This window comes from Microtus oregoni, unplaced genomic scaffold (genome assembly GCF_018167655.1).
Source record: "Microtus oregoni isolate MIOR12 unplaced genomic scaffold, Mior012 000017F_ref0000208, whole genome shotgun sequence".
NCBI lineage: Eukaryota > Metazoa > Chordata > Mammalia > Rodentia > Cricetidae > Microtus > Microtus oregoni.
Window position 1 is genome coordinate 40925808 of NW_024543076.1, and position 19165 is coordinate 40944972.

At 41.7% G+C, this 19165-nt stretch overlaps 1 protein-coding gene across 1 annotated transcript in view; it reads left to right on the forward strand.

Moving 5' to 3' along the window:
* LOC121458360 (charged multivesicular body protein 4c) overlaps window positions 1-19165 on the forward strand; it is a 35724-nt gene that overhangs the window by 14762 nt on the left and 1797 nt on the right. The window contains exons 2-3 of the mRNA XM_041667591.1: window positions 13523-13700; window positions 15766-15880. Coding sequence (XP_041523525.1) covers window positions 13523-13700; window positions 15766-15880 — 293 coding nt within the window. The remainder of the gene's footprint in view (window positions 1-13522; window positions 13701-15765; window positions 15881-19165) is intronic.

Below are 19165 nucleotides of genomic sequence, written 5' to 3' on the forward strand. Positions count from 1 at the left end.
TCTCCCACACCTGGACTCTGCTGTGCTGCCCAGGGGAGGTCCAGGCCCACTCTTCCGAGTGCTGCAGCTGGTGAGGGGGAGGGCATCTTTCTCTCACTCCTACCACCATGATGAGGGAGGTGGTACCAGCTATGCCCTTCTTATGCCCTTAGGTCAGGATCTCCCACGCCCCTGTCTCCAGGGTCAACTTTGCTGTGCTGCCCAGGCAAGGTACAGCTGGTGAGGGCTGGGTCAAGTACTATAGGCTGCTAGAGGTGGTGAGAGGCTGAGGGGAGGGGTCATTTTCCCGTGTTCATGCCACCACATGACATATGAGAGAGGTTCAATCTGCTCTCCCTTTCTCACACCCTCAGGGCCGGCTCACCCAATGCCCCTGTGAACAGGGTCAGCTCTGTTGTGCTGCCCAGGTGAGTGGAGGGCCCTCAGAGTGCTTCAGCCAGTGAGGGGCCGGACCAGTTCTTCTTAGTGTTGCAGCCAGTGATCATCAGGGCCAACTCTGTACAGCCCTATCCTCTCAACCTTGGTGGTGTTAGGAGCCACAGATATCAACAGAAACCGCAGCTGCCCGGGCCCAGAAAGATTGTCTTACTTATAATGTAATCAGTGAAGTGTCGACTCTTCCTGCTGCCTTGGATTATGTGACACCGACTCCTGAAATCCTTCCTCCCTTGGTGACATGGTAGACTGGAATTATATAGGTCTGGTTTAATTTTCGATTGCACGGATAATTCTTACATTGGCCGTAGTCCCCAGCGAGTGAAATGTTCCGGCAGGTGTCCTGCTAGCGATGCAGGTTCTGCAGCTCTTGAGCTGAGGGCACTTTACTGTTATGGGAGGGGACAAAGCCCTGGCTGTTCCTCACCCAGAAGAGCAAACAATAGGTGCCATTGTTGTAGAAAGACTATTGCCCAGGTCTCACCAGCTGCTCAGGGGCACACACAGGAGGTTGAAAGATTGAGTTGTACCTTTAAAGTGAGTTAAATTACATGGTTCCAAAAGTGTCCTTTGCCAAATCAGAGCAATGCTTGCTTTGTCACTCTTGTTTGCCTCTGGAAAAAAAAAAAAAGACAGCTGTTTCTCTCTCCAGTTGTGGACAATTGGGAACCAAAGTTAAGGCCAGTCTAGCTGTGTCACTGGCATCATGACGCCATTTAGCAGCAGCTCATGGAGAGAGCAACCTGTACCTCTTGGCTTTTAGGAACTGACAGCTACAAGCTAAAACTTGTCACAACGATTGAGAGAGAAGCTTTAATGTGCCAGGAAAAAGCCACTGTGGTTTTCAAGAGTCTTGGGATCAGATTCAACAATACAAAAGCTGCTGGTTTTATTGGCACAGGATTAAGACAAGCAATTCAATTTTCAGTTCTGAATGCACTCTAGATGCGTTGCTCTTGGGAACACGTGGTTGAGTGCCTCAGTGGAGGGACCCAGCTGTGCCACATCTGCTGAGACAAGGCTACACTCCCACATCGCAGGGCCCCGCCTTAGTGTTCTCAGATGAAAGCCTGTGTCCAGTGCCATGTCTTACCATCGCGGCACTATCATCATCCTTATTATTATTATCACTGCCATCTTACGGAATCCTTTTTTTCTCTCACAGGAGAGAAAGCAACACTTGCCTTTTTAGTGACTCTCTCTGCTTCACCCATTGTCATTTCCTGTTGACTTCTGAGTCTGGGACTCTGTCATATCTGGAGTTTGCAGAATCAGGAATTATAATGTAGAGTTGAGATCCCAAATCTAGACGAGTTTTTCCTATTCCTCCCTTGTGTTTTGAATGTAAGAAGCAATGTCTTGGCTTCGGCATTTACAACCATGGCTGCTTCTCCACTGGAAAGTCATGCGAGCCAGCAGCCTGCATAGTCTGCTGCACACTGGCAGGAATAAAAAGAGAGACCTTATCTCAACATGGAAAATCAGAAACCGAATCTTGAAAGCTGTCCTGACCTCCACCTGCGTGCAGTTGGCAAGTGTGCACTCCCCTCCACATGTGCACATGGACACACATGGAATAAAATAGTCTCTGATAAATAACATGTGTAAGGTTGGGTGTTGTGTCTTGTAGCTCCGTCTGTGGGATTCTGACCACCTGTGAAGGAAATGAGCATGATGTTCTAGACACCTCAATGGACATTTTCCATGTTTATTTGGCCTAACGCCTAAAAACCTGGATGGCTTTTTATCCATTCAAATCCATAATTGTTTAAAAGTAACAGTCTGGGGAGCACAAGCTCCAGGGCACAGTGTCCTACTGTCCTCTGGGTGTGGCTCTTACTATCTGGGAGAGGAATATTACTAGGACTAGGGAAGGTCACACATCGAGGTCAATATACATCCAGGTTATTAAGTGCTTGAGGTAGTATTCAATCATAGGCACAGACCAAATTGTGTTTCTTGATTTTCAAGAGTAATCTATACATATTTTAAAGAGTAAATATGTCATATTTATTAATGGAGAACTAAAATTATCTTTAAAATAGGAAGAACACTTTCGTGTTCAAAATATGCTGGTGAGTTTTTAATGAGCACAGACCCTGAACCAGTCTTCTAGGATAGGGATGATATACTGGCCTTCTACTTCCAGGATGTTGGGTAGAGATGTACAATTGAAAATTAGCTTCTCAGGCTATCTGCTGAATAGCATTGTTTGTTGTGCCAATGGACAGATGGAGATGTTTTATTATATTTGTTCATGTTGAAAGTTATCCTGAAAACAGTTGGCAATTTGTCAATGGTAATTAACAAATAAAATGTACAAACTTATTAATTGAGAATGTTATATAGAGAGCTAATTATTTAGTTACTAAATAAAACACAAGGAGTATATAAGATGGTCTCATAATTTATCACCAATTCTTGGAATTCCCTGGTCTCATTTAATATAAATTTCTGGACTAGCAAACTGAACTTTGAAACAAGGGAGTGGCTTTCCCCAAGAGCAGGTATTTGTAAAAGTCATAGAAAACTCACACCCCAGGCTTGAGGGCCGTATGTTTTCTGCGGCACTGTACTATTATACAGGTTCAGAAAATTATGGCATTTTACAATTAATACTCACTTGTGGTGATATTTTATTTGTGCAGCTTGCCTAAAGATCAGAGAATCAGAGCAGCCAGTCACGAGAGTTCTTGCTTTACGATTCTCAGAGGCTGAACTCCTGTCTCCTCTTATAACTGGAAGTTTCTCGTTTTGCCTGATCCTGCAGCTGCTCTTAAAATAATCACTCAGATGCTTAATATTAGTTACATACTGTTTGACAAATTGCTCAGGCTTATTACTAAGTAGCTTTTTACAACTTAAATTAATCCATAATTTTTAACTATGATTAGCTATGTGGCTTAGTACCTTCTCTCAGTAAGGCATTCTCATCTTGCTTCCTCTGCATCTGGCTGGTGACTGCATCTCTGCTTTTCCTCTTCCCAGAATTCTGCTAGTGCTATGCCCCACCTATACTTCCTGCATGAGTACTGGCCAATTAACATTTTATTAAGCCAATATGAGTGACAAATCTTTACAGTGCCTTATCCCACAGCATTTTCCTTTTCAAAACAAGAACTCTGAATCTAATCTTTTTTGTTTAGCTTTTTCCCGGGTCTTTATCCATAACAACTTGTAGCCAACACTCTAAAAAAAGCCAAACATCCTTAATCCATTTTTGGGGGGAATGTGGGTGTGGTTTTCTAAGCTACTTCCTGTTGAATGGGGGTACACTGAAAAAATTTAGGATTATGATCAAATCCTGACTGGAGAATTATGTGAGGCTGGTCCACCTCAACCAGCCACCTTGAGACATTCTAGATGTAGAACTCAGAAGAAACTGCAGCAGTGGTCCTCTGAGATTGGATCATCTGGGCCACCCGCTCCTACAGAGATTTTTCAGGGGATCTTTCTCAATCAAACCTGATTTCTCCTAACTCAGAATGAATCCACAGCCTCTCATTTCCTGTGGAAATAAAAACAGAACCTCTTTCCCAAAGAGAATATGTTCTGACTTAAATTTTGAAGTCAAGGTATTTTTAAAATATATATGTTGGATTAATCCAGCATCATTTATAATCAAATGTCTTTTAGCAGCTGTTGCTCCTTCCTCAGCAGTCAAACAATTCAAAGAAAACACAATAACATACAGTATTCATATTCTCTGTATATTTTCCATCTTTATGTGGCTTTTATTTATTATTATATTTCTTTTTAGAGGACTTCCTTTATTCTTTTTTCTTCCAATCATATATATATATATATATATATATATATATATATATATATATATATATTGTCGAGACAGGGATTAAAGGCGTGCGCCACCACCGCCCAGCTTGTAGATGCTTTTTATCAAGGTGCCAACTGTGGGTGTTGCACCTGAAGAGGAAGAGAGAGAGCAGTTCCCAAGTATATCTCGGCCTCCAGCTGGGCAGGTGGGGATGGGATCAGGGAGGGTAGGGAGGGATGTCAGTGTTTACAAACCCACAGGCAAGCCTTTAGTAGCAAGTGCAGGAACTACCAGCTGTGTATTTTGTCCTGCCATGGAAGGAGAGCATGACCCTTCCTTCACAGGACCATGGCCTTCTCTGGGAGCTATAACAACACACAAAGTGCACTATTCGCTAGTATTTAGTTTACAAATGTGAACCTGTAGAAGAAGATAAGAATCTTGAGAGAAGGCAGCTGTATGAATGAAAAGTATCTTAAGTAAAGCAAGCAATGGGCCCAAGAGAGAAGAAATGTTGGGAATAAAAGGTGTAAAAGAATATATATTAATATTATGACTTGGGAGGCAGAATCAGGAGGATCAGAATTTCAGGGCCATTTTGGGCCCCACAAGACCCTTGTTGGGGGAGGCTACTTGTTCATTTCCCAGCTGCCCAGACTCCCGAAATAATCACATAGAAACATTATTATTTAAATCACTGCTTGGTCAATCACTTAAGCGTAATTGTTAGCAAACTCTTATATCTTTGGTTAACCTACTTTGAGTAGTTTATTTTATCATGAGGTTTGAGGCCTATGGGCAAGGTTCCAGCTAGCAACTTGCATCTTTCCCCTCTGGCAGCTACATGGCGTCTCCTGACTCCACCTTCTTTCTCGCAGCATCCCTGGTGTCCCTCCCCTACGTACCCCCCACCAGCTGCTTAGCTTTGTTTTGCCCTGCTATAGGTCTAAAGCAGATTCTTTATTAATCAATGGTAATTACAGCATACTGAGGAGAATCCTACATCAAAATATCTCAAAAAGCTCAAACACTTTCTTTCCAACATGGGTGCCCAGAAAGTCTCCTGCTAGGAAGCATGTTGAGAAAAAGAAGGGATGTTCTGCTATCAAGGAGGTAGTGATACCAGAGTGCACCACGAATATTCATAAAGCACATCTATGAGTGGCCCTCAGGATTTGTATCTCTCAGGCACTCAGAGATATCTGCAGCTTTTCCATAAAGGCGATAGGAACTTCAGAAGTGCACATTGATACCAGCCTCAACACAGCTGTCCAAGACTAGAGGAATAAGGAGTGTTCGGAGTTGTGTCTGTCTGTGTTTGGCCGGGAAATCTCATAAGGATGAGTTCACCAAGCAAGCTGTAGACTTTGATAAACTATGTTACTGTTGCCATTTCCAAACATCTATAGACACTCATTGTGGATGAGAACTGAGTGTTAGAGTTACCAAACTGAAACACAACAAGCAAAATACTTAAAAACAATAGCAGAAATGAATGTAGCTGAAGATAAATTAGAGATCTAGAAATCAAAGTCAAGGAGTCCTAGAACTTCTAACAAAAATGCAGAGATGTTAATTAAGACTTATAGGGATTTTGAAACAGAGACAAAAAAGAGAATGTTCATTAAGGGAGCAAACATATAGCCAATAAAATATAGCTAATAAAATTAAAAAAGATATGGCTAAAAATAAGGATTTCAGAAGAGAGTACATAGAAATAACAGAGAAGAAGTAACAAAGGAAACAATAGAAAACCATTTTCTCAATCTGAAAGAAGACTGGTTCTCCAGCACAGGAGTGTCCAGACACTATGCTGGAGGAGCTACAGCCATGTCTTCATGTCTGGAATGGATGGTGTGGAACTTCCTGGGCAAGAGGAAGGAGCAGACGACACAGCACTGTCCCCAGTGCGGAAGACATTTTAGACGTGTAGGTATTCAGAGAATTTATGTGTCCACCTTTATATGTTGTGTGGGGTGTGTGTGTGTGTGTGTGTGTGTGTGTGTGTGTGAGGGTGAACAAAAGAAGACTCACTCCAGAAAAATGTTTTAAGTCTAAGAATGAGAACAATGTGGGATAGAGGGAGCAATAATAAGAAAATAAGAAAGAATAGACACTATAATTTAGTGTAAATAACTGAAATTGTGAAGTTTAATACAAGTATTAACAAGAGTCTTTTAATATTAAAAGGCTAAAAAGATTAGCAATAATCAACTAACAATACTGCTGTTATTAATAGTAATGTATTTTGATGAACAAAAGGCTCTCATTGTATAGACCAGGCTGTTTTGAAACTGGCTATCCTGCCCTATGCTTTCTTCCAATTTGTGACCCTCAGCCTCTGAAATGATGGGATTATAGAAGTAAAATTTTTGATTATTTTATTTAGATATTGTAGACTGTGATAATAAGATAATCTAATTTCCAAACAACATATAGATATAAATTTTCTTTTTTCTTTCTTTTTTTATTGTTTTTAGTGTGCTATACATTTTTCTCCATTCATCTTTTTCCCTCCCCTTTCCCATGACCCCCACACTCCCAATTTACTCAGGAGATCTTGTCTTTCCTTCCTATTTAGATCCATGTATATCTCTGTTTCTCTTAGGGTCTTCTTTGTTGTCTAGGTTCTCTAGGGTTGTGGATAGTCGTTTTTCTTTGGATAAAGGTTTGTCTATTTTTTGATTTTTCTCGAAGAATCACCCCTTTGTCTCATTGTTTCTTTGTATTGTTTTGTTTTTATTTTGTTGATTTCAGCTATCAATCTGATTATTTTCTGGCCTCTAGTCCTCCTGGGTGTGTTTGCTTCTTTTTGTTCTAGAGCTCTCAGGTGTTCTGTTAGCATACTGGTGTGGAATTTTTCTAGTTTCTTTATGCAGGCATTTAGTGCTATGAACTTTCCTTTTAACACCACTTTCAGTGTGTCCCATAAGTTTAGGTATGCTGTGTGGTCATTTTTGTTGAATTTTAGGAAGTCTTTAATTTTTTCCTTTATTTCTTCCTTGACCAAATGGTGATTCAGGTAAGCATTGTTAAACTTGTGTTCGTGGATTTTCTGAACTTAGTTTTGCTGTTAAATTCTAATTTTAAGCCATGGTGATCTGATAAGATACATGGAGTTATTCCAATTTTTTTTGTGTGTGTGTCTGTTGAGGTTTACTTTGATACCAAGCATGTGGTCAATTTTTCTTTTTTTTAAAGAAAACATTTAATTGGGGTGGCCTGCTTACAGTTCAGAGGGTTAGTCCATTGTCATCATGGTGGGACATGGCAGGCAAACATGGTGCTGGAGAAGGAGCTGGGATTCCTACTTCTTGACTTTCAGGCAACAGGAAGTGATCTGAGACATTGGACAGTATTTTGACCTTAATAAACCTCAAAGCTCACCCCTATAGTGACACACTTCCTCCAACAAAGCCGCATGTGGTCAATTTTTGAGAAGTTTTCATGAGGTGATGAGAAGAAAGTATATTTGTTTATGTCTGGATTGAATGTTATATAGATGTCTGTTATGTTCACTTGAGTCATAACATCTGTTAGTTTCCTTATTTCTCTGTTAATGTTCTATTTGGCAGACCTGTCCAGTGGTGAGAATGGGGTGTTGAAGTCTCCCACTATTAGTGTGTAGGGTTTAAGCTTTAGTAATATTTCTGTTTACATATGAGGGTTCCCTCATATTTGGGGGCATAGATGTTCAGTATTGAGATTTCCTCTTGATAGATTTTTCCTGTGACTAATATGAGATGTCCTTCTTTGTCTCTTGATTGATTTTAGTTTGAAGCCTATTTTGTTAGATATTAGGATAGCTACACCAGCTTGTTTCTTAGGTCCATTTGATTGGAAAATCTTTTCCCAGCCCTTTACTTTGCAGTGATATCTGTCTTTGAAGTTGAGGTGTGTTTCTTGTATGCAGCAGAAGGATGATTCTGTTTTTGTATCCAATCTGTTAGCCTGTGTCTTTTTTTTTTTTTTCCGAGACAAGGTTTTTCTGTAGCTTTTGAGCCTGTCTTGGCACTAGCTCTTATAGACCAGGCTGGCCTTGAACTCACAGAGATCCACCTGCCTCTGCCTCCTGAGTGCTGGGATTGAAAGAATACACTGCCACCGCCCGGCTTTAGCCTGTGTCTTTTTTTTTTTTAGGTGAGTTGAATCCATTTATATTAAGGGATATTGATGATCAGTGATTGTTAGTTTCTTTGATTTTAATTTTTGCTGGTGGTGATATTAATTAATTTTCAAAAGGGCTATAAAACTCCACAAATATATTACATGTAAATACAAATATATGCATCTGAGGAAAAAATGTAGTATACACAAGTAATCATAGTAAAAAATGAACAAAGGTATTTATCGTCTCACATAAAGGGAAAAAGAGGACAAACAGTATAGTAGTCAGAAAATGCATAAAATATATCCATAAACCAAAAAGTTATTACAGTAAATAAGACGAAAATATGTATTAAATAGTGACTATTGAAAAAACTGTCAATTATATGCTACTTAAAATAAGTATCACAGGCCTCTTGGGAAGAAACTGAGACACATCAGAAGTACGAAATGGAGCCATTAAATACTGAGGATGTGGCAGTGAACTTCGCCTTAGAAGAGTGGTCTATGTTGGATTCTAGTCAAAAGAATCTCTACAGAGATGTGATGAAGGAAACATTTTCTAATCTGATCTCCATAGAAAAAGCACTAGAAGAAAATATTGAAGAGGACTATAAAGATCTCAGCAGGAATATGGAAATTCAGAGCACTGAGAAAGATTATGTAAATGAATGTCATAATGAGTGTGATAAAAACCAGCAACCTATTCCAGAGAATGTGATCAATAAAGATATGTCTTCCAGAGTAAGAGCTCATGAGACTCATTACTTGTAACAAACATTATTGGTGATTTATCCTTACATGGGTATCTCAGAGAAAAAGATAGAGGGAAACCATCACTGTATAAGGGAGCTGTGGCAAAAGCTTTGAAACATCAGAAACATTGGAAAGATATCATTTATTCTGAATCACTTCAGGTATTTGAAGCTTCTCCTGAAGAGAAACCCAGGGAAAAACAACAATGTAATGAAGCCTGTAGGAGTCTCTGTTTTGATCAGCCTCAGGAGAGAACTCACACTGAAGATAAACTCAATGAGGATGTCTTCATGAGATACACACATGGCCAGAATGATGAACAAACCCATAAAGATGTGAAACAATATGTATGTAGTCTCTGTGAAGAATCCTTCATTGATTCCAGTGAGCTTACCAACCATGAAAAAAGTCATATTGAAGAGAAGAGGTACATTTGTAGGCAATGTGGCAAAACATTTAAATATGCAGCATGCTTTGAGAAACATAAAGTAACTCACAAAGGAGACAATACATTTTGGAAAAGCCTTCACCCCTTCAATCATCATAAAAGTCACGAAAGCAGTTACATTGAACAAAAGCCTTATGCTTGCAAGCATTGTGGAAAAAACTTCACCCATTTTTCTCATCGAAACATTCATGAAAGGAGCCACACTGGAGAGAAACCTTATGCATGTAAGCATTGTGGAAAAGCCTTCAACAATCGCAGTAGTCATAACATACATGAAAGGAGGCACACAGTAGAGAAACCTTATACATGAAAGCATTATGGAAAAACCTTCAGCCAGCCCTGTAGTTGTTACAGACATGCAAGAAGCCACACTGCAGAGAAACCTTATGTATGTAAGCATTGTGGAAAAGCCTTTTTTTTGTTCCAGTAATCTGAATATCCGTGAAATAATCCACACTGGAAAAAAGCCTTATGCATGTAAGCATTGTGGAAAAGCCTTCAATAGTTGCAGTAGTTGTAACAGACATGAAAGGAGGCACACTGCAGAGAAAGCTTATGCATGTAAGCATTGTGGAAAAAACGTCACCAGTTTTTCTTATTGAAATATTCATGAAAGAATTCACACTGGAGAGAAAACGTATGCATGTAAGCATTGTGGAAAAGTATACACCAATTCCGGTGCTTGTAACATTCATGAAAGAATGCACACAGCAGAGAGAAATTATACATGCAAGCATTGTAGAAAAGCCCTTTTCTGTCCCAGGATTCTGAATATGCATGAAATAATTCACACTGGAAAAAAACCTCTGCATGTCAGCATTGTGGAAAAGCCTTCAACCACTCCAGTAATTGTAACGGACATGAAAGGAACCATACTGCAGAGAAATCTAATGCTTGAGCATTGTGGGAAAGCCTTCAACAAATCCAGTAGGTGTAACAGACATGAAAGGAGCCACACTACAGAAAAGCAGAAGACTTATACATGCAAGCATTGTGGAAAAACTGTTTCTGGTGTAGGCATCTGAACATCCATGATATAATTCATACTGACAAAAGCCTTATGTGTCTAAGCATTGTGGAAAATCATTCAACAACACCAGTAGTTGTAACAGACATGGAAGGAGTCACACTGCAGAGAAACCTATAGGCATTGTGAAAAAGCCTATACAAGTTTCAGTTCTTGTAAGACTCTTGAAAAGAGTTCACATTAAAGAGAATTCTAATACATTTAAGCAGTGTGAAAAAGTGTTTACCTGCTCCAATCACCTGGACGTTCAGGAAAAGATTCACATGGGAGAAAAGTCTTGAGCATGTAAACATCTTGGAAAAGCCTCAGTGACCTCAGTAGTCATAACAGACATGAATGAAGTCACACTTTAGAGAAGCCTTATTCATGTAAGTATTGTGTAAAACCCTTCACCAATTTCTATTTATGTAAGGTTCATGAACATGAAAGAGATCATACTGAAGAGAAGTGTTATATATGTGTGCATTGTGGGAAAGCATTTACCCACTCCAGTCAGCTGAGCATCCATGAAAAGGTTCAAATTGGAGAGAAGGTTTTTGCATGTAAACTTTACAGGAAACCTTTCAACACTTACAATTTGTCCTGATTTGCATGAAAAACAATCACACTGGAGAGGAACTCTTTGTGTGTAAAAGATGTGGAAACTTCATTTTGTAGACAGACATAAAATAGTACACTTGAAAGTAAAGCCTTATGCACATAAAAATTGTAGAAAAAGCCTTCAGCTGCTCTTGTGATCATAACAGACGTGAAACTCTTCACACTAGTCAGTAGCCTAATGTGTGTAACCATTGTCAGAAAGTCTTTACTAGATTCACTTGGTCCAAGAGTAAAAACATTCACAATGGATAGAAACCTTTTGTATGTACACATGGTATATAAACTATTTCTTTGTTCTTGTCCTTTTAACAAGCATAAAGATCTCACACAGTGTCTGTAATGTGGGAAAGTCTTCAGCACATCCAGTTTCTGTAACTCACGCACAGATTTATACTGGAAAGAATTCTAATGCATATATCCATTTAAGTATTGTTCAAAGTCTTCAGCAGTTCCTGTTGCCATGATGTTCTAAAGAATTCACTCTGGAGATAGACTTCACATGTATAACCATGTGGAAAATCTTTTAGCATTCAAAAAAAAAACCCCAAGTATCCTATTTTTGAGTTAGACATGGTAGTGCATGCCTGAAATTCTAGGACTTTGGAAGTTGAGTGAGACAAGGCATTCATGAGTTTGAATCCAGTCTAAACTACATAATGAAATCCTGTCTCAAAGACAAGCAAACAAGCTAACAAACCGTGTTTGAAATAGAGATTTACATAAAATTATTGCAGACAGATTATAATAAAAAGAATTTCAAAATACTAATTTTAAATAAAGTAAAATGGGATTTCAGGGGAAAGGGATAAAAATAGGATAGGGTATTTTTATACGGGTTTTCAAAAAATTTTCGCTGTCCATGAATCTTTCACAAAATAGTTGCCTATCTCCACAAATAAAGTCACTGCAAATCTCTTCTGTATTCTGTCAACATGGGTGCTGGCTTCTGCAGTCCTGAGTCTCTTCGTATCTGTCAACACGGGTGCTGGCTTCTGCAATCCTGAGTCTCTTCGTTTGCTTCTTAGATTTTTTCCCATGGTTCGCTTGACTGTTCCTTCTCCTAATACATCACAGCCATTGCATTTGGGTTAATATTTCTTTGTACCATCGGAGGAATCACAAACCATACCACAGTACTTTAGTGTTACCAAGGTGAACTCTGAATACAGACACCAAGGTGGCTTGGGGTGGGGTGTGCATGCTCCTTTATCATTTTCTTGGATTTCTGCCTTGGATTCTGTTGTTTTCCCAGGGTGGAGGGTTTCATTAAATAAACATTAGTTTTCTGTCAAGTCCCCGCTTCAGGCAGTTACTGTGTCATTTATGGTGGTGGCTGCCCGACATGCACTTGGGAAGAATAGAGCTCCATCAATCACTAGTAGAACTACCAAGAGGCCATGGCTGCGTGAGAGTCTGGGCACAATGGAATAAATAGCGGAATCCACTGGATCTGCAAAGAAGCCCTTGGCCAGCACAGACTGGGAGGTTTCCCCAGAGATTTGTTGTGATAATTTGCCTGCTTCCTTCTGAATCCACAAACCACTTGACTTCCTTTGCCAAATCTGTTTAGTTATCTTTTGTCTGTATATTATACATTGTATGTATTTTAACACAGTCCTACTGTTCTCTTCTTGGATTTTCCCCAAATGTCTTGTCAACCTGGATGTTTTGAGCCCTTTTGGAGGCTATGTCACAGGGTGCCACAGTCTAAAGGACTCTTGGTTTTGTGGCTTCCAGGTGGAGCAAGTAACTGGCCAGGGTAGGATTATTCAGATCTTGTTTCTCAGAAACAGTATTCTGCCTTCTCAGCAGAGTGCCATCTGACCCCGGAGCAGTACTCCAGCTGCACTGATTTTGGGACATCAACCTAAGGGCCATCTCCCTTCAAATCAATATGCTCAGCTCAGGACTTTAAGTTCTAGCTGCCTTAAACTGGCTGTCTTTAGCAAGTCACTGTGTTTCTTTGAGTTTTAGTAAATTTGCCTTCAAGAAAGGAGGCTAGATTTGACAGCCATTAAGGTCTTTGCCTCTTGTAAAGATTGATTTTTTTTTTTGGTATGGCTTTTCCTAATATACTTAACCTTTACCCCCTATATGACATGAACATACATATTTCTGTGGCATATTTTGTGACTATGCAAGTTGACTTTCCCTCCTCTTACACTTGCCAGACCTTCGGAAGAAAGAATAACCGAGTGTTTTGAGAGAATAGCTGGTGTAGAGACGGACAGACAGATGTTCCCCATGTCTTGGGGCTGTTTAATGTGATATCGGTCCTCAGGTTTCAGCAGTTCTGGGTACATGCATGGTCTGAGCCTCTTAAGTGAGTGTAGCTGTTTCTTCTGATACAAACACTGGTTTCTTCCTTGTTTAGCTGCCTTGCAGGCGTTGAAAAGGAAGAAGAGGTTTGAGAAGCAGCTCTCGCAGGTTGATGGCACCCTGTCCACCATTGAGTTCCAGCGGGAAGCGCTAGAGAACTCGCACACCAACACTGAGGTCTTACGGAACATGGGCTTTGCAGCCAAGGCAATGAAAGCTGTTCATGAAAACATGTGAGTGACCCAGACTCCTTGTCCTTAATGTTGGGGAGAGCCTGTGAAACCGTATGACGATTCTGGTATTGAATGGAATGCTCTCTCAGAAGTAGTTTTGAATTTCCAGTGACAAAATAAAAAAAAGGATAAAAGTATAGAGTTTTGTTTTCACCATTTCTCAGTTCCTTTATGAAATCCTATCTGTAAAAACAGTAATTCTAGGATTCTAAGGTCAGTGAAGGTGTTAGAACTGTAGAATAGTGGTTGCCATTCTTTGGTGCCTATGACAATCATCTAGATAAAAGCTGTTAAGAGCATGCAGATACCCAGCCTCCTTGAATTTAGCCTGAGAATAGAACTTCTGTTTTAACCGAGTTCCCCAGACCAAGACGGACATCACCTACTATTTGAAAGCCCCTGACACAAAGTATTAGTTTCTGGGACCAGGGTTTATAGTTTTCTGGCTGTAATCCCATTCCCAAAGTTGACTGTACCCTGGCAAATGACTTTCTATGTCTCCCTGACTCAGTTTCCTCACCTGTCATTTCTTACTTACTTCGGCTTGTTGAGAAGTTCAGTGAGATGCTAGACATAGCACAGTTCCTGCTGCAAGCAAGCACTGAGCAGTCAGTCTCTGAGATGTGGGAAGGTACCGTGGTCTATGTTCACTGTGGGCAATGCAGACCTGGGACCTGGCCCCCTGCTGATTAGGGACAGTGACAGTAGACTCCTGGCCAAGGAGTAGTAAGTGCTGAGATACAGACTCGGTTCCAGAGGGCCAGAAGAGGCAAAGGTCTTTGAGGCCATCTTCTTGCCTTAGTAACTCATCAACCAGCTGCCATCCTGGTACTTCAGAGCCCATTATATGCACGATGGGACTCCCAGTACCCCATGGTGGGACTCCCAGTACCCCACGGTGGGACTCCCAGTACCCCACGGTGGGATCCCAGTACCCCACGATGGGACTCCCAGCACCCCACTTGTGACTCCCAGCACCCCACTGTGTGACTCCCAGCACTCCACTGTGGGACTCCCAGCACCCCACTGTGGGACTCCCAGTACCCACGATGGGACTCCCAGTACCCACGGTGGGACTCCCAGTACCTCACTGTGGGACTCCCAGTACCCCACGGTGGAAAACTTGAGTGCTGAAGTGGATTGCAAAGCTGGGCTTTACCTCTAAGTCCCTTAGCAGCATGAGACAATCGTGCTCTTTGGAGAGAGGTTTAGTCTCAGCCCCAGACTTTGGTTGTACATGCCCTGTACTCCCTTTAGCAAACACATTTGCCACAGCTCTAATGAGGATTGAGCATAACGGGTGGGAGGAAAATGATAAGACAATTCCTTTCCATCACCTATGAAAACATGCCGAAGTTCTCAGTTCTGTCGTAGTAGAGTCTGAGGAACTGAAAAGATGGGGAGTCCTGGGCTCAGCCTTTCAGTGGTGAGGCTACCTCATCATGAAGGATGCTCACTTCTCTTGTGTCTAATCAGCTTGGCTTGCTTTCTGAGCTGGAGGAAAGATTCAGAAACAGGGCTACAAAAGCAAGCTAGAGCCTGGCCTGGAGACCCCGGAGACTAACTGCGAGGCGGCTGTCCTTAGACCTGCTTGCTTCTGCGCCACTGGCTGAGGTTGGAGCTTCCCTGAGGGTGTGCTGGGTCTCTGCAAGGGAAATCCTCATAGAGTCAGCATTTCAGAGCTACTGTGTTATACAAAGTGACTCTCCAGTCCCAAAGTTTAGTTTCTCTACAGAGCTGCGTCAGGATTGGCCGCTGAGAACTGCTGTGCTGTGGTTCTCAGCGAATTAAGGGGCATCACAGAGGGGTACTGCACTCTTCTATGTCAAGCGATTCTCGAAGGTAGAAGGTAGTATTGAAAATACATGTGATTGTCCAGGGTTACTAATTTTTTGATACTCCAATTACTATTTTTCTTAATTGATGACTGTTGAACCAGGAATTTTTGTTATGGTGCTGATGTAACTAAAGAGTATATCTGAAATAAACTTGTTTTCATATGGAATTAAGTCTAAATTCATAATTGTAAGATGAAACTCTAAAATTCCAACTAAATGTTCCCCAGGGATCTGAACAAAATTGATGACTTGATGCAGGATATCACCGAGCAGCAGGACATTGCCCAGGAAATCTCAGAAGCGTTTTCTCAAAGGGTTCAGTTTGCCGATGGCTTTGATGAGGTAGGTGCAATCCTAAAGAGTGTGGCAATGTGGCTGCTCTCGAGGGCAACTTCCTATCACATATGGCAGACAATGTTTATTGCTTAACAAATAAATGATATTTGTGGGAAGTATCATTTTCCAGGTGGGAAATGAGGTGTTAGTAGCTGATTTCAAGGAAAGATGACTATGGTTTGGCATACAGCTTCTTAATTAGGTTTTTAGATATTAAGGAAAAAGAAAACAGCAAGGTTATATGGGGTTAGAGATGTTTAATGGCTGGAGTATAAAATAGTCTCATTATGAGGGATCACGTGCTCTCACATCTGCCCATGGAGCAGACGCTGTCGCTCTGTAACAGCGGATGACTGCTCTGTGGCTGCTAAGTTAGGAGTTAGGCTGCTCCGTTCATCCCTCAGCCTATCAAACAAGTCATTGTGGAGTGGCATTGTTTACACTCCCGTTCTGTTCATGTCAATCAGTCCCACAGCCCGGGAAGGCTGTAGCTACAGTGGTGGTGCTCACAGTGGAAATTTCAGTGGTTCCATTCAAGTTACACGTGCCCAGGGTGAGGACATTCTTAGGCACATTCCCGAGGGACAGAATAGCACAGCTTTCTGAAGATTTCTTTTTTTTTTTCTTTTCTTTTCTTTTTTTTTTTTTTTTTTTGATTTTTGAGACAGGGTTTCTCTGTAGCTTTTTGGTTCCTGTCCTGGAACTAGCTCTTGTAGACCAGGCTGGCCCGGAACTCCCAGAGATCCACCTGCCTCTGCCTCCCGAGTGCTGGGATTAAAGGCGTGCGCCACCACCACCCAGCTAGCACAGCTTTCTGTTTCTATGTGATAGGACAGATTGTTGATTGCCTTGGCTGGTTACTTAGTCTAGGGTTTGTAACCCGCCTGGCAGTTCAGTTTTTCCAGGGTCCCAGAGAGGCACTATCTGGAAGATAATGGACTAGGAGAGAAGAAGGAGGCTAAGCGGGGGTTTCTGTCAAAGCCTCTGTTTATTAGAGATGGGGTACAGCTTATATAGGGTAAGGATTTGGGGGGTGGGCACAGGGGCCTGGGCTCTTGCCACGTGGTTCACGTTGGTCACGTGGTCCAGGAGGTTACCTTTGGTCAGGTTGACACACCTAGTTCTCTAGATAGTTTGGAATGTGGGGTGGGTTCCGCTAACAGATAGCTCTCCATTAACAGCCAATTTGGGTGTGGGGTCGGCTCTGTCAATAGAATGATTCCTAACACAATTGGGGGTGTGGGGTTCTCTGCAGACTCCCCAGGGTGATGGTTCCTGCAATAATGCTAGGAGGAAACGGCTCCTGACAACAGATGATGAGTCACAAGCTACGATGTGGCCCACAGAGTTTTAGGGAGTGAAGGTTTGCTGCTAGCAATGTTCCAAACTGCTGTGGGCGTGGGGCTGGAGCGATGGCTCAGAGGTTAAGAGCACTTGTTGCCTTTGCAGAAGACTTGGGTTCTGCTCCCAGCATTCACAGCAGGGATCAAAATCATCCATGCTGCCAGTTCTGTGGGACTGATGCCCTCTTCTGATCTCCGTGGGCACCAGACACGCATGTGATACGCTTATAGACATGCAGGCAGGACACTCATACACATAAGGAGTTGACCTGTAGGTCAGATCAGTCATGGCCTGTTCTTGTGTAGCTCTCAAGGCAAGAATGGTTTCAACTCTCTGGAGCTGTAGAAAATAAGAAAGAAGAGCCTGCAACAGGAAGATATCTGGCCTACAAAGTCCAAAATACTACTGTCTGGCCCTATGTAGAAGAACATGAGGATTGTGAGTTCAAGGTCAACCTTGGGTCACATGGTGAATTCAAAACCAGCCTGAGATACATAGGGAGGCCTTGTCTTAAAACAACAGCAGCGGAACAACCAAATATGGAGCCAATTATATGTGCACAGATTCAACATGGCCCCTGGATGTAGGGCGTGCTGATTTACCCCGGCACTGCCCAGTAATGGGTTCTCAATAACCTTGTTGAATGATGGGTGAATAAAGAGTCTAACTGGAGGAATACACAGGTAGGCTAGACCTTCTCTGATAGCTCCCTGCTGAACGATTGCACCTCCCAGTTTCCCTAGTGGATGCCGAGAGGGAATGTAGTGTATGGAGGTAGTCATCCCTGCTCCTGTTACACACGTGGGTGACAAGATGCCCGTTTGCTGTGAGTAAACATGGTCCCGCCTAAGGTCAGACCGGGCTCTCCCCCTTCTGTCATCTAAAATCATTTCTCCTCATGACAGCGTCTGAAGTTCTCACTTCTGCGGGAGCTGATGCATGCTGGAGGAATTCCCAAATTAGGCAGGTGTGAGCTATCTCAGATTAGGCAGGTGTGAGCTATCTCAGATTAGGCAGGTGTGAGCTATCTCAGATTAGGCAGGTGTGAGCTATCTCAGATTAGGCAGGTGTGAGCTATCTCAGATCAGGCAGGTGTGAGTTATCTCAGATTAGGCAGGTGTGAGCTATCTCAGATCAGGCAGGTGTGAGCTATCTCAGATTAGGCAGGTGTGAGCTATCTTAGATTAGGCAGGTGTGAGCTATTTTAGATTAGGCAGGTGTGAGCTATCTCAGATCAGGCAGGTGTGAGCTATCTCAGATCAGGCAGGTGTGAGCTATCTCAGATTAGGCAGGAGGTGACCGCTGTCCTTAAGACCTCAAGATGATGGGAGTTTTTCTTTTTACAAGTGTTGGGTGGAAGATAGTTTGATTAAGCCAGACTTTCTGAGCCCACTATAAAGGAAAAATCCATTATACCAGTTTTGAGTTTCCCTCACACAAACACAGGGGCTGGGGTGTGATACAGTGGCACGGCACTTGCCTAGCATGAGCAGACACTGCTGTTCCATCCCCAGCACTGTGAACAAAATCACCTAAACACAATTTATATTGCCCTCAATGATCTGATAGAGGATCTATGTTTTTTTTTTTTTTTACTTTCTGTGCAATATATTTTCTATGCTAGTTTTAGTTTCAATAGTATTAACTCAACTGAAAATATTTATTTCCTCTAATTAAAATTGCAGAGATTCTCAATTGGAGAGAAAGAAAAAGAACATACTGAAAAAATGACAGTCAAGGTGTAAATTTCCAGAACCAGAGGAGATTATATATTCAGCCCAAATTACTTGAATGGCTGTTTACTGAAGTATTATAAGATTAACTACAACAAATTTGTACAACCCGAAGCATTCATTTCCAATCACTGCTCAGTGTTGCTTAATTTTAAAATAATAAATATTCCGTTCCACTGGGTTAGCACACATCAGTTGGGTGGCAGATGTTCTC